This window comes from Pseudopipra pipra, chromosome 4 (genome assembly GCF_036250125.1).
Source record: "Pseudopipra pipra isolate bDixPip1 chromosome 4, bDixPip1.hap1, whole genome shotgun sequence".
Taxonomy (NCBI): domain Eukaryota; kingdom Metazoa; phylum Chordata; class Aves; order Passeriformes; family Pipridae; genus Pseudopipra; species Pseudopipra pipra.
In genome coordinates, this window is record NC_087552.1 from 39,064,247 (window position 1) to 39,079,223 (window position 14,977).

Below are 14,977 nucleotides of genomic sequence, written 5' to 3' on the forward strand. Positions count from 1 at the left end.
TGTCCCCACTGGGCCGCTCTGACGGCTGCTGTTGTTGCTGGAAGTGACGTCACCGCGCGGGGCGCGGGAAGCGGAAGTGGCCGTTGGGCTCGCGGCGGCAGATTCAGAGTGTGCCCGGCTCGGCTCCCGGGGGAACAGCGGCGCTCCCGGCGGGAACTGCGGGGTTCCCGCGGGGGGTGCGCCTGGCGCGGGTGAGCGTCAGGATCCCTCCCGGGGAAGGGGTTTGTCCCAGCCGTGCGGGCCGGCTCTGAGCGCAGGGTTCTGCCTCTCCCTGGGGCCGGCGAGCCCCAGGCGGGGAAGGCCCGGCCTCCGGCCTGTCCAAGAGTGAGGGAGGGCGGATGTGGAGCCGGCCCCAGTCCCACTCTGGCGAGTTCGCCTCAGCGCACTGCGCCGTGTCCTGGCGGGGACACGCGTTTTTCCCGCTGGAGTTGCGGTGGCGCCCAAGGCAGCCAGCCAATGACACGCAATTCCTTGTGGGGTTCGCTCCTGTGCGAGTTGCCTGTGTGCTCCAAGTGCGACGGTGGTATCTGGCACGATAGCGAAATCCACTGTTTGTCGGTGACGTTTTTGCGTCTCTGCGTAATGGTGCTATTTTCCCTCAGTTCCCCACCCCATGCAAGAGGACTGGCTAGATAAAATTAGAAGAAATCAGAAACCTATTTTGTTAGGCATTTCAAAGACAATGCTTACAGTGTTGAGATACTTGGTAACCTGCATGGGGTAGCTATTTTGGGGTTTTTTTTGGTTTTGGTGGTTTTTTTTTTGTTTTGTTTTGTTTTACATTGATTCTTTGAATACCACGTGCAGTTTTCAAGAATTGTTGTTTGATCCACTTGCAGTTCTGTGTTATCATATGTTAAAACTTTGTTGTACCGATTTTATTCTGGACAGCCAATGTTATGTAGATGTTCCGTCATGAGTTTTTACAGGCATAAGCTATGTGCCACTTTTTACTGTGTTGTAAGATTTTCTGCCAACTTCACTGTTATTTTTATGACCTCAAGCTATTTTGTTTTGTAGTAGTAATAGCAGGTTTTTTTGCTTTATTGTAACAGTAGTTGCTGGTTTTACATCCAGAGGTCCAGTGTAAAAAGGATTGTAAATACTTTTGGGAAATGGCCTCTATGATTAGACAAATTCCTGTGAGAGTATCTTCTGTGAGTATTTGCATTGCAGGTTAGAGCTCCATTTTTATATCAGACTCTTTGAGACTTGTCTTAATATGTAGTTAAACTGGCAAAACCATAGGATGGATCACTTTGTAAGGTAATGCAGGAAGAATAGCTGCCTCAGTTTCCAAACAAATTGGTTAAATTGTCCCAAACATTCAACAGCAAGTGTTGTGTACTTACATTTAGCACAACCAATAACTGAGAACCTAATGATTAAATTGAAAGAACCCCATAATTAAATAGGAAGAAAATACTTTAAGAAGGGCAGAACACATGCAAAGAGCTTGTTCTAGAGGATTGCTGATTGAACACCATAGAAGCACAAGAAGGAAAACACCCTCAACAAACCCAGACCATTAATACAAGCCTTAACTGTCTCTTGAGACCATTGCTTCGTTTATGGGTTGTCTGTCAATGCCCCTTCACTGCTTGGACTGGTAGGCTTCAAAGTACTTGTTATCTGGCAAGAAAAGAAATTCAGTGGAGACAGTGGCAAGCAATTATCTCCCTGGTTCTAGCAGGAAGTTGAACAGTGATTTTCTATTCTAAGGCTTAATAACTGAAGTCATTACTTTTTAACTGAGGCTTTTGTGGCAAGTACTATAGAGGATTAAGCCAGTCACGAGCAGATCTTGAGGATGTGAGGAAGAATGTTCTTTGAGAGGTATCAGCTTTCAAATTTCAAATTTTAGGCTTTTTTTAATCTCCTCTAAACGATTCAAAAAACACTGACTTTGATAGTTTGCTGATAGGCTTTCTCAAGTTCTGTCAGTCTGTCCGTGTTGTTAAGATGCAAGCATTTGTTTTCAGTTGTGACTTAAGAGCTGGGCTATGATCCAGTCTGTGCTCTTAAAGTTTTGTATTGGAGAAGACCTAATATTGGTTACATATAAACAAATGGTTGCAAAGTACAGTACTTTTAGGCTGTCTCTAAATATAAATTTATTTTCAAGGATAATTATTAGTACTGATACTTGAAGGTACTGCTTCAGGTGTTTCATTTTACTATATGCCAGCCAGGCAGAATTGCCAGTACTTTTAGATCTCTTATGACAATTTTTAATTTCTTTTTTTTTTTCTTGTTTTCTCCCCAGTCTTCTCTTCTTTCATTTGACAATTTATTAATCAGTTCTGTTTCGTACATACTAAAAGTGGGTGCTTCCTGTATTTAATTATGCCTTTAATAGATCTAAAAACTGATTTGGATGTTGGTGGTTTCATGCTTTGCTGATTCTCTTTTTTATTTTTTTTTCAGTCTTCAGTTTCCTTGTGGGATAGTTCTCCAGGAAGAGAGCTTTTTGTAGTTTGCACCAAGTCCTTAGATTCTAAAGTCTCTTTCTTCTGCAAAGCAAAGCTTACAATAAATTAAAAGTGGATTCTCAAGTTGTATGTTACAATGTAGAAGTTAAACAAGGACTTTTTGGTTATCATCCCAATAAACTATTTTACCTAAACATCTAACCACTCTGTTACCCCCTCCCTCTTAACAATTTTAAGTGTATTTAACAAATTGTCTAAATAGAGAAATATTATCTGTGATGAGTTGCTAGTCCTGTCTTCTGATGTCTACAAGGCCAAACATTGCTCTTTTGGCCAGTGAGCTTAGGGCCAGGTGAAGAAAAGAAGCATTCTAAACTGAAGAATGCAGAAGCTTTTCACTACTTGTGGAACTTCTACTCCTTTGAAACAGCCAAGAAACTTGTTTTCATTCAGTTTTAGTGGATTTAGCCTACACAAAATACTTAATTCTTATGTTTTCAGATATCTTTAAAACTCTTTGGTAGTTGATCACATTGAGGATTACTGCTTGATCCTCTTTCGAATGAAAGAAGATAATGCCTGGTATTAATTGGTATCGAGCTGTAGTTCTGTGCTGTATTGTAATGCTTTGGAAATAGTAGTGTTTAGAAAGGGGAGCAAAACTCTTTGAATTTCAGTGGTAATTCTATTGCATTTTGTAATTTTTGTGTGTATTATTTTTTTAAAGGGGATGTACTTTTTTACATTTATTCCATACTGAAAGAAGAATAGCATTCAGAATAATGGCAACAGGAGACCTAAATGGAAGTTTAAGAAAAATGGAACAAGGACTTCGCTTGTTAAGTTATCCCAGAGATGTGGATTATACAGTGTAAGTGGCAGTGTGAAAATTTGAGCTAATACACGATGACAGCAAGATGTGTAAACAAGCTGTGTATAAATATTAGCATTACACATAGTGATGAGTAAGCAGAGCATATGTCTGCGGGAAGCTGGGGTTTGGTGAATGAGAAGTGGAATACAAAAGGGTGCAATTTTCATCCTCTGAGCAATCCTTAGAATAATCCTGAAGTATATCACTGTTTTGCTCTTCTGCTGTTCTCTTTTCGTCAGTTAATCTCTCACCTTTGTAATTTCTTTGTAAGTACTTGCAAAACTTCATTCAGGAAGTTTCATCCTGTAAAGATTAAAAAAAGGTGTTGAATGTTGAGCTGAAAATGCTGGTGGGCTTTAGACCTGTCAATGTTTAAATTATATGAAGATCACAAGAACTTTTTTTTTTTTTGAGCATTGTACAGATAACAGTAAAAACTGCTGAATGAGATATGCCTGAACAAAAAAACCTTAAAATGAAAGAGAGACTTGGATATCACTTGCTGGCTATATTAATGCCTTTCAAGTTAAGTGTTTGAATTCATGTAATGAAAGGCTTTTGTTATCTTCTGCTGTGTAAAATACTTTTGTTTCTTAATAGGTTAGTAAAGGGTGATCCAGCTGCATTTTTACCTATCATCAACTATTGTTTTACTTCTTTTTCAACCTGCATAGCAGAGCTTTTGGTAAAGTGTGATGTGGAACTGACAGCAAAGAGTGACTTGCGTTTTATTGAAGCTGTTTATAAGGTATCTGTCTTCGTGTTCTTTGCAGAAGAAATGCAGTTTTGAGTATAGCCTCACAAAAATTAAACATCTACTATGAGTTTTATTAGAAAGTGAAAATTTTTGGCAACAAACGTGAACTGTAGCTCTCTTAGGAGTTAAAATGAGTAATAAGTCACTGTGTGGCAAGGGTTTAGGTTTTCATGAAAATAAGGATGGGTGATGTTAGCCAACGGTCTCTCTATTTTGAGATAGTTGCAGAAACAGTAATATGGTTTTTTGTTTTAAAGAATACCAAATTATTTATTACCTAACAAGGTTTATAGAAGTGACCTTGGAAGAAATCATACCACCAAAAAAACCCCCACATAAAACTTAAAAAACTGTAATGAAAGCACAATTAAGAAATATGGCTATTTTAAAACGCTATGCCATTTTAATCTATGAACTCGAATACTTAACACTTTGTAAGTTGGAATCAAGTTCTTAACTGATTGAAAATAACTTTAAACTATCCTTAAAATATCCATAAGCATGTTTTTAGAAAAGGTGGCTTGATGTATTAACAAATGGTGACTAATTCAGACTAGTTTTCCATCTGAGGAGGACAGAGACTGCTTTACAGAAAGGTTCTGGGGCAGCTTTACGTAGCCCTCTCACGCATTTGCTCAGATTGAAACAACTTTTTGTTGCACAGTCACTTTGGAAAGTCTTTGTTTTAAATTTTTTAGTATTAATTACTACAGTCATTTATTTCATGAATCTTAAGACTGTGGGTTAAACTTTAGAAGAGTGATTCAAATTAAATGTTTCTAGAAGAGGAGGTATGTTTAAAGCCTAGTTAAAAGAAACAGCTACATATGCATTTATATATGTATAAATAATCGAATGAGAAAAGGTTTAACTGCTGAAGTACAGAATGAAAGAAAAGATTGTAGTAAAACAAGAATATGACCATGCCAGTTCTACAGAAAATTGTGTGGTGATTTTGAAAGTGAAGTAAACTCCTGTTTTGTTGCAGCTTCTTCGAGATCAGTTTCAGTATAAACCAATTTTAACAAAAGAGCAATTTCTTCAGTTTGGCTTTGCGGAAAGAAAAATGCAAATTGTTTGTGACATTATCAACTGTGTGGTGAAAAAACATAAGGAATTGAGTAACTCTAATAAGGTACTGATTAAAAGGTTACTTTTATTATAAGTTTCTTTTGACATGCTTGATGTTGCAGGTAGAAGCCGAAGACCAGTTTATTTAAGATGCAGCATCGCTGATGGACAAAACAGTGGATAATTAGTATGAATTTCCATTGTTAGATGCTTGAATGCTATCATTCAAGACATGAAGCTGCCAATTCTTTGAAGTATAAATGGAAAAAATATTAGAATGAAGATATATCTAGTACTTGGTGTCTTTACAGTGATATATTTTCTTTTGCACTTCTTGACATCATGAACATGTGAATCATTAAACTTTGCACATGGATATAAAGGCAAAGCAAGACCATCTGATATATTGAAGCTCTGTAATAGTTTAAACATGACACTTATATTCGTTTCTCAAATCTGAGTATTTTCATCAATGATACTTGTTTACATTGTTAAGGCATTATTTTTATCAGTGTATGTTGTGTATCAGTCTGTGCTTTAATGTAAAGAATTTTCAGTCTTCCTATTTTACAGGATTTTGTTTCCTTTGAGTTTATAACAGTCTTCAGGGCTTCTGTATACTTAATTTGCTACTTTTGGGAACGTAACTACAATTTTTTCTATTTGTTCGCATTTCAACTCTGGTGCAAGTTGTCTTTTCTATTTTACAACCCTCTTTGATGCAACTTTGCATAGGCATTAATGAGTGTATAAATATGGCATGCACTTGTGCATCTGTGTTCTCTGTAAATTTGGATAATTTTTTTTAGACATTATTGTACTACAGAGGTTTAAATGTGTTTGTGTGTGTGCGCCATGAAATATCTCTGACTATTAGTGATGGTAAAAAGTGGGGTGTGTAATCCTGGAAAATTTTCCTATCTTATTTTCTTCTGTTCACTTTGGAGGTTAAATCCCAAACAAGGAAAAAACTCAGACCTTTTAAATATGATATATGGTCAAATTGTGGTAAAGGCCTTGCTGATCCTAGTGGCAGCGCTCCGAATTCCAAACAGGTATGAAAATAACTTTTATGTTTTATGTCTAAAGGTTAATCTCATTTGTAGCATTTCACACTCTTGATGGAATTTGTGCTTTTATTTAGATTTTAACACTTAATCAAACCAGTTTTGAGGTGGCCTGGTGTTTGTTTGTTTGTGTTTCCCCAAAGTGTGGTTGACTGAAATAATGGCTGAAATACAGAGGATGTTGCCTCTTTAACTGAGTAGCTGATCTCAAAGTCTTGGTGGTAATAATCTAGTGCTGTTGTTTGTCATTTGAATTGTATCAAATGGAGGGACAGCAATGAAAAAAAGGTAAAATCAGAAAAAGAAGCTACATTAGGTTTGGAGAATGAAGTGTACTTGGCCTAATGCATGTGTTGTCAACTCAGCTTCATACCACTTTTTGCTTTTTGTTTGAATCTATTCAGCAAAGATTTCTTAATGTCTCCTGGCTTTGGTTTTACAAGAGTAAAATGATTATGATTTGAGTAAAAATGATTCTGCATTATGCTACTCTTGACATGTGGAGGTGGCAGCTTTCGTCATATTTTCTGCTAAAGGGGTGCAAAATAAAGTTTTACAAAACTTTTAGGACTATGACTACCCAAAGCTGGTGATTTCTATTTAGAAGGAAAATACTGCTTTTATCAGTGTGGAAAACTTCACAAAGAAAGTATTTGAAATGGCTTGTCTTCTCTTCTGGTTGTTTAATGGTAGAAATGAGTGGGGATATATAGTGCATATTAAGAATTCCCTTGAGGAGGAGCATTTCAGCTTCACTAAAACATCTAGGAATCTGTATGTGTTAAGATGCTGCACAAAACTAGTACTTGTGCATTCTTAATGATTAAGAATTTTATTTTGTTTTGTGGCAGGATCAAAGGACTTAATCCACCTAGAAGGAATTGCAAAATTTTTCTCTTACTTTGTTTTCTCTAAGGGAAGCCTTCAAAGGAAACTAAATTTGTAGCTAGTAGGGCTATTTTGGTGACAGTTGTCAAGAAAGAGAATTCTGAGCTTCCTAGTTAAACTTTTGTTTGTTCTGAATCTTTTAGTCATGGTTTTGATGTTGGAACTGTCTATGAATCTCACTAGATGTATTAACATACCTCCCAATCCACACTTAGAAATCTAACAACCCTTACATTATGAAAGGAGATTGCGTTTCATTCATTACTGTTTGTGGAAGGGAAACAAGGTACACAGTATATATGATAAAGTGTGTGCATATTTGTTTTACAGTTCTTTCAAGTCTGTATGATGTTTTTTAAATCAAACTGCCTGCTCTTGCTTTCTGTATTTTGTAACCAGTTGGGATAAGATTGCCATATTTAAATAAATATTAAAATGATAGATCTTATGTGTCATTAGTTGGCTAATAAATTGAAATGTTCTTGTAACGAATAACGCCAGCAGTCTGTTGGGGTTTTTTCTTTGTTTGTTTTTTAACATACTCAAAAGAAGCCTCTAGTAGAGCGACACTCAGGAAATGAAGTTAGTGGTGACATTCATCCACTACCCCTTCCAGCACAGAGGGGTAACGAGGAGGAGTTGTGCCTAGATCATGATATTGTGGAAGTTAAATGTGAACAAGTAAGAACTTTTATTTTAAGATGCTCTCTGCATGTATTCTTAATTTTTTTTACGGGGTTTTTCTGAAGGGATAAAGGTTTTTACGTTATAGCTGGATGTTCTTTAAGTATAACTAATAGTTCTACAATAAATATATTGAAAAAATTGGAAAAAAGAAGTCATTTAAATTGAACTGACTTTTCAAGAGACAGTTCTATCAACAGTTTCTTTTAAAAGCTGAGTTCCATGGATAGGCATATTATGACAATTCTTAAAGGAAAATATTTTTCTCGTGTAACAGGATGCAGTTACTGAACTTGAGGAAGATTGCACTTAATTTGATTGATTAAATGATGAATTATATATGTTTTGAAATTAGAAATTAGATGTTCTTATCCATACTTTCAGGTCATAGAAGGTAATTCTGAGATTGAGTTTTTAAAGAGTCAGCTTGCTGATTGCCAGGAAAAGCTTCATAAGCTAGATTGGATAGAAGATAAACTACAAGTTTTAGAAGAGAAACTGCAAGGAAAGGTGATAATAGATGAGAAGGACTGGAATAACTTGTTGAATCGAGTTTTGCTTCTTGAAACAGAACTGTTGTTACAATCCAAAAAGGTATGTTAACTTCTATTTTAATGCTATAACAAAAATTGCCCAGACTCAGCATTGTTGGTCTGTTTCTGCTCTTTCTGCCTCCTGTATGTGCCTTTTACTGGTTTTAAAGACATAATTTGAATGGAAGTGCTGTTTATGGAGTTGGTGGTGATTTTTTTTTTAATTGTTAAGTTCTATTGTGCTATCATGGTCTATGAACAAAGATATCCATTGGGAATTGGTTTTTTGCAGGAATAGCTAAGCCCATTTTCATTAGTTATGCTTCGGTGTGTTTTTATTTACTAGTGGAGTTATAGAAGGAAGTTTTTGAAGACTTTTGAATATGAAGTCTTCATTTTATACAACTGACATTGACAAAAATAGATGGCATGTGCAATGGAAAATGTGGGGTTAATTAATTCTTATTTTAGTCTTTTTTTTTAATTTGTGGCTCCTTGAAATTTCTAGCCTAATTGATGGTTTTTTTCTCCTGTTTACACCCTCTTCCCCCACTTCCTATTTCTTGTCCATGATGTTTGTTGCAGTTTTAAATGTGTGAAAGTGCTACAGTTGTGATGTAGCTACATTTGGCATAGCAAATCAAATCTTTTGTTGCATTAAGACTGGATTATTTTTCATGCTGTTGAAAGGTCCTTGTGTGCACATTATATAATTTCATTTAAATACACATGTAAGTATTTTGAGATGCAGTGAGCCATAGCATAAATTTTTTGATCACATGCTTAAATTCAAAGTGGATTTGCATATGCATCTCATGTGTATCCTTCACATACTGTCAGATGCTGTCCAGAAGTCGAAAAGTCTTGTGGAAAATAGTTGGATTTTTCTCCACAGATGTAAAAATGCTGAATTTATTTGTAACCGGGAGCTTTGTGTGTGTTGCTGAACCCGCAAATTTGAAAATGTTGCTAATATTTGTATACAAGACATTTTTTACTGTGTGCCTTGAAAGTGTGCTAGTTATGCAAAGTCTTGAAATGGGTAAGTGTTCAGACTATCACAAGATTATTGCTAAAGGCTGTGGCTCAAATAGAAAGGATCAATGTTCTCAGTCACATTTTTAAACAGCTTCATGTCAGCAATGGCTCAGGTGATTTACCATCTGAAATCAGTTTCTTATGGATATTGGAATTTAATTATCAGTAGACATATGCCCAAATAACACCACCAATGACAGTGTTTTCTTTTGCTAGCAGTCTCAGGAGGCCTTCAGGTGAACAGCCATAGACGATTTTGGTCCTGTTTCAAATACATTCTTTTCAAGAGATTGTTGTAGCAGCCCAGGAGAGTTTGTGTTTCAGACTAGACTTGTTCTTTTTTTTCTGCAAATTTGGTTTATTATTACTTAAGTGACATGTTTATTGCAGTTGTTCCCATGGTTGGAATAGTGTTTGGAAAATAGTCTCAAAAATATCACTGAAAAATTTTTGAGTGAGGTAATTATATTTCTATACTACATGTTACTGAAAGAATTCACCCTCAGGAACAAATCCAAATGTAGTTACTGTGTGACATTGTTGCTGGTCTTTTTTCAAAGCAAAATAAGCTAATTCTATATATATATGTAAGACCACATACATATATACATATATATACACATGTATGTGTATATGTATATATATATATGTATGTATGTGTATATGTATATATATATATGTATGTATGTATGTATATTTATATAGTCTTCAAAACCCTGTTTCCCAGTAGGCTTTTGAAAACTGCCAAGAAATAATCCTTTGGGTCACAGAATTGCTCCTTCCTTGTTTGATGAAATTGCATCCAAATTGTGCTTCACATACACAGAAACAATTCAGAATTACTTTTTTAGTCTTACTCTTGCACTTTTTGGGGAATTTTTGGAATCTAGCCAACACAGCAGAAACACTCTAAGATCTGTCTCTTGCTGTTGCAAAAGTAGCAGCAGCTGTGCATTTAGCTCTGGGAAAGTGTGAAAGATATCAAATCCATTTCAATGAAAGGAATTAAACGTAGACAGTTTAATTTTTTTTGTATTTTTTAAGAGATATCTATTTTTGTATTTTTTAAGAGATATCCATTATTACAGGTTTTTCCAGCATCTTCCCCCACCATATGTACTATTTCTCACTCATTTACTTATTTGGGTATAATATTCCCCTGTTAACTGATATAGACTTCAGTATATAAAATGATATGTTTTAAAGGCTGAGATGTCAAATCATAATGATAACTCATTGGCAAAAAATAGTCTAGATGTTGTTTGAGTGTTGTGGTTTTTAACTTTGAAATTAGAAAAGTGCACTCAAAAGCATTTAATGTTTCCTTGCTTATGAACAACCTTTTTAAATTATATTGACTTAAACTGAGAACCTTTCTTAAAAGAGCACTCTCTCATTTAGGAGTATGGGAAACTAGCTTAGGATAGACTTCTGAGTTCTAAGCATTTAAGTGGAAAGAGGTTCATTTAATCTACAGGCTATTTTTTTAGTACTGAGGACTGCATTTCTGAATATCAACCAGCAGTGGAAGGTACACTTGCTTTGTTAAGCTAATGGCAACCAATGTCAAGATAAAATGATTAGCGTGCTAAGAACTAAGGTTATTTGTTCTACTCATACCTAAGTTATATGAACTATGTTTTAGCCTGTTTTTGACCTGTTTACAAACAGCAATATTGATATTAAAAAAACCTTCATGAAATAGACTACTTTTTAAATGAAGTGTATGTATGGAAATGTTGGATTTTTTTAATCCTGTAAAGACATTTGTGCAGTGCCAACTTGACTGGATGGTGCAAATGCATATGTAGTTAGTACTTAAATATAATTTTCTTCAGTCAAAATATGATTTAAACAGGGTGTATGGCTAAAATGCAGTAAACTTGTATTTCAGAGAGACTTACCTACAGAATCCAGCAATGTAAGCTGGACATGTACTTCTAGTAGCATTCCAGTTTCTCCTGGTGAGTATTAATGATTTTCCTTTTAATTAACATAAATATGCTAAACTCTTCTTGCTGACCTTGACTAAAATACTGCTTTTAAGTAGATAATTGCAATTTAGTGACCTCTGAATTTAAATCCGTACTGCAGATTAGAATTTAACGTCCTCATCACTTCCTGTCTGTAATTGGTTCTTCAGAAGATTTATCTACTCTAGCTTAGTAATTAATAGTTACAAATAGCTACTCAAAATATTAAAGATATAAATTTAATTGAGATGCTATTGCTAAGGTAGTGAAAGACAATGTTATCTGGACTTTAAAGCAGTTACTGTGTTTTGAAAATACACTATTCATAAGCACAGAAGGAATTATTTTTGCTATCACTGGTTTTATGATGCTGTTTTCTAGTTTTATAATGGGACTCAAGATAAATCAGAGCCTTTTTATTCATAATCTGTGTTCTTTTTCAAACCACTGCTGAATGTTGTCTATATTTCATCCCTTTGAACCAGTTAGCAGCCATCTAACCGGCATTTTTGCTAAGCTTTCTCATTTTGAAGAGGAAGACAAAATCTTTTTCTTCCATTTTCAACTTAATTTTGATAACATACAAGAAGTAAATGAAAAAACCTTAAGTGGGAAAGAAATTAAAAACATTGCCCAGGCCATAAATAATTTTTCTGTCTTCCTCAATGATAGCTCTTTATCCCTTAGCTTGCATCATTCACTTCATTGATTTGACCTTTTTCCCCTGTGGCAGCTGTTATTCCTGCCACCAATGTTAAGGAGGAAATGCTGTTTTCCATTTTTTCTAGTGTTGGGCTGTTGCATTGTAATTAAAAAGGAATCTCAGAATTTTCCATGGAAATTAGGAAGACAGTTTCTTGGTTATGTCAAGGTTTGTTTTTATTTTGTAGTCTCAGAAATGGGACCCTCCTTTTACAGGAAAGCTTGCAACATGTATACTTCGTTTTGTTAGTTTAGTGTTTTGTTAGTGACGCTTGAGGACTTCATATCAGTAAACAAACAGATGGTCTTTAAAAGAGAATTTTCATATTTTCAAACTTCTTGAGTTCTTCTGATTTTGTTACTCCTGTTTTTCTAAAATTCAAGAAATTTTGGGCATACAAGTTATGGGGCCAATCTTAACTATTTTATCTGAGATGTACAGTGCAGGAATGCCTTCGTGCTCTTTTTGGTTGTAGTGCTCTTCAGAAATCACAGCTGTACAGAAGAAACAATTTTTAATTTTAATTGCTTAAAATTAGTTGATATGATTTTTAGACACAGTAGTGTAGCTAAGCATGTTCCAAAGGTATGATGCATTGATGGTGACCTTACTAAAAATAAGGACATGGGAACACTTTTTCCTAGATACTAAGTTCTCTTCCCTCACGAATTTTAGTAATCTGAAATTGCAAAGAATAACACAGCCTTCCCAGTATAACAGAAAAAAAAAGTCTATTTCTGCTGAATGGTTGCTGCAGTTGTCCCAAGGGGAGGAAAGCCAGAAAACGGCAAGAGCTTGATACAAATTTTAAGCTAAGTAAGAAGGTGATAATTTTCTATAATGTTTCTTCTACTTATAAGACAGGTTACTTAGCACAAATTAAAGATGTGTTTGAACAGGCAGTTTACAATAAAAATAATGTAAACTATATGGAATTACTATTAAAAGTTGACACTGTAATCAGATGTTCATAAGTTTTGATTTTGCTGGAATCAGGATGAAGTAATCTTCCTAGTAATCTTTTTGGAATTTGCTTTGTGTATATTATACATAGTAATACTGCATTTATCTTGTTTTAAAAAGATTAGAAACCTATTTTGGACTCTTATAGTAGCTTTTCCTTTTCCCGCTCTAAACAATGCATTCTCTTCTGTTATTACATACTGTAAATCAAGTTTTTTGATAGCTGACCTTGCAAAAGGGAGCAAAAAGGCAAAGGTGACACAAAACTGAGTATTTCTCTATAGATACAGAGAGGAATGAGGAGATGCCAGAGAGTCATCTTCAGTCCTCTGGATGCAGTTCACTGTTATCCACAAACCCATCTCCCAAAGCCATGACCATTAATTCTCATGATCTGACAGACATTTCAAAGGTAAGTAAAACTGGGGAATGCTCGGTTGATTTCCTTTCTGAGGTCAAGAGAACAAGTAAGCATTGGTTTTAGTTGTATATACTACTAGTGAAAAACAAGGAAACTAAGCAAAACTACATCTAGGTCTGTCTCATAAAAATACTTTTGATATGTAAACAGTGCTTAAAGTCACATTTTCTCTGAATCTTTAAGTTGAAAGTCCATCTGAAGAATGTCAGCTTTGAAGAGTTCACTAACTTTGTTGCTTTTAAATTGTAGGAGACAATAAGACAAAGAATGGAAAAGATAAGTAAAATGTAAGTAATAGGAAAGGGCAGCAGGAATTTATTTCCCAGGAGGGATTTGTACTGGACTAAGGCGTATAGAGAATGTACATGTGTGTTCCAAACCTCAAAGGTCTCTACATCAGGTGTGGCATTTCCTTATGACTCCACTGGATAATAAATCCACTTACAGTTCTGTATTTGTGGGATGAGTCACTGTTTTGGTTTCTAAAAAGCAATAGAAAGCATTCTTAATAGTATTAAATAGAGATTGAAGAGTGTTTAGAATTTGGTTGACAAAAATTAGGAATAGTATTTATCTTCTGATAAGAATTCCCTGGTACTTGCCGCTTTTCTCCTGAAAAATAACTACATATCTTAACTCTGCTTTTTATTATTTAAGGAAAAGTAAAACCAATCTCAGCTTAAGAATTATGATAACTTATTAAGATGTATTTGATTCTGATCCTGAGATCTGTAATAAAATTGTTTGGTAAGAAATATTTTTATTATACTTGAAGAGAAATGCATTTTTGTATAATGTTTCTTTAGCAAGAAATTTCTGTAAGTGGCTGGCCTGTAAAAATGTCTAGCCTTTTCTGTGATTTTGATTGTGTTGTTTGGGTTGCCTTTTTCTTTATGTGTATGTAAGGTTTATGATATGTGGTAGGCATTTAAAATATAAACCAATTGCAGAGGAAATGGGAGGATGAGAGAAAACTTTTGGTTTCGTGCTGCTTATTAGTATTTTGGATAATTAAAAAGTTAAAGGCAAGACAGTAATTTCTTACCTGATTATAATAAGCATATGTAAACAAAATTTATTTTCAGAATTGAAGAAACCTTCAAATTGTTGAAAACGTCAAGCCCACCTCTGAGAATACCTGAAAGCACAGGTCGTGAGATCTGGTCTCTGCAGACTTATGGATACCAGGAGTAATATGTATGTTTATACAGCATTAAATTTTTAAAATATCGAATTTGTAATGATCACTAGTGCTTTTATTTCTTTGAATAAATATTTTTCTGATGTATCTGTGTATTGATTTCCCTTCCCCTGACCCCAATTTTTTGTTTTAAAAACTGCTCAAATAGCTTCTCCCACCCTCCCTGCACTTCTGTAAATTGAAGTCATTACAGCAGTGTATTCTTGTGTTGACATTTGTTAGCAGTGTGCTAAGTAATATGTTTTTTAAAGTGCAAGCTTGAGGACCGTGGTTTACATCCTGTTGGAAACATTCCAGCTGGAACTTGCACGTTACACCCAAGAGGCATTCTTACATACCATCTTACCATCTGTACTATTGAATAAATCTTAA

The 14,977-nt window shown here is 35.0% G+C and overlaps 1 protein-coding gene across 7 annotated transcripts; it reads left to right on the forward strand.

The window, feature by feature from the left end:
- Positions 1-47: 47 nt before the first annotated feature.
- CEP44 (centrosomal protein 44) lies at positions 48-14,692 on the forward strand. Of its 7 annotated transcripts, none has more exons than XM_064652503.1 (12): positions 49-191; positions 1,056-1,157; positions 3,160-3,303; positions 3,907-4,054; positions 5,052-5,198; positions 6,082-6,189; positions 7,639-7,770; positions 8,158-8,367; positions 11,239-11,308; positions 13,268-13,395; positions 13,654-13,691; positions 14,490-14,692. In XM_064652503.1, the coding sequence occupies exons 3-12, from the start codon at positions 3,215-3,217 to the stop codon at positions 14,596-14,598; spliced, it is 1,179 nt and encodes a 392-aa protein (XP_064508573.1). In that variant the 5' UTR covers positions 49-191; positions 1,056-1,157; positions 3,160-3,214; the 3' UTR covers positions 14,599-14,692. The 7 variants fall into 7 exon arrangements, with proteins under 7 accessions (XP_064508576.1, XP_064508573.1, XP_064508574.1 ...); XM_064652504.1 differs by having other exon boundaries at positions 1,059-1,157; XM_064652509.1 differs by lacking the exon at positions 1,056-1,157.
- Positions 14,693-14,977: the final 285 nt, after the last annotated feature.

Bases quoted from the DNA above. Each gene is read 5' to 3' on its own strand.
- CEP44 (XM_064652503.1), top strand. From the start codon at position 3,215: ATGGCAACAGGAGACCTAAATGGAAGTTTAAGAAAAATGGAACAAGGA. The intron at 4,055-5,051 runs GTATCTGTCTTC...GTTTTGTTGCAG, and splicing joins TTATTGAAGCTGTTTATAAG to CTTCTTCGAGATCAGTTTCA. The intron at 7,771-8,157 runs GTAAGAACTTTT...CCATACTTTCAG, and splicing joins TGGAAGTTAAATGTGAACAA to GTCATAGAAGGTAATTCTGA.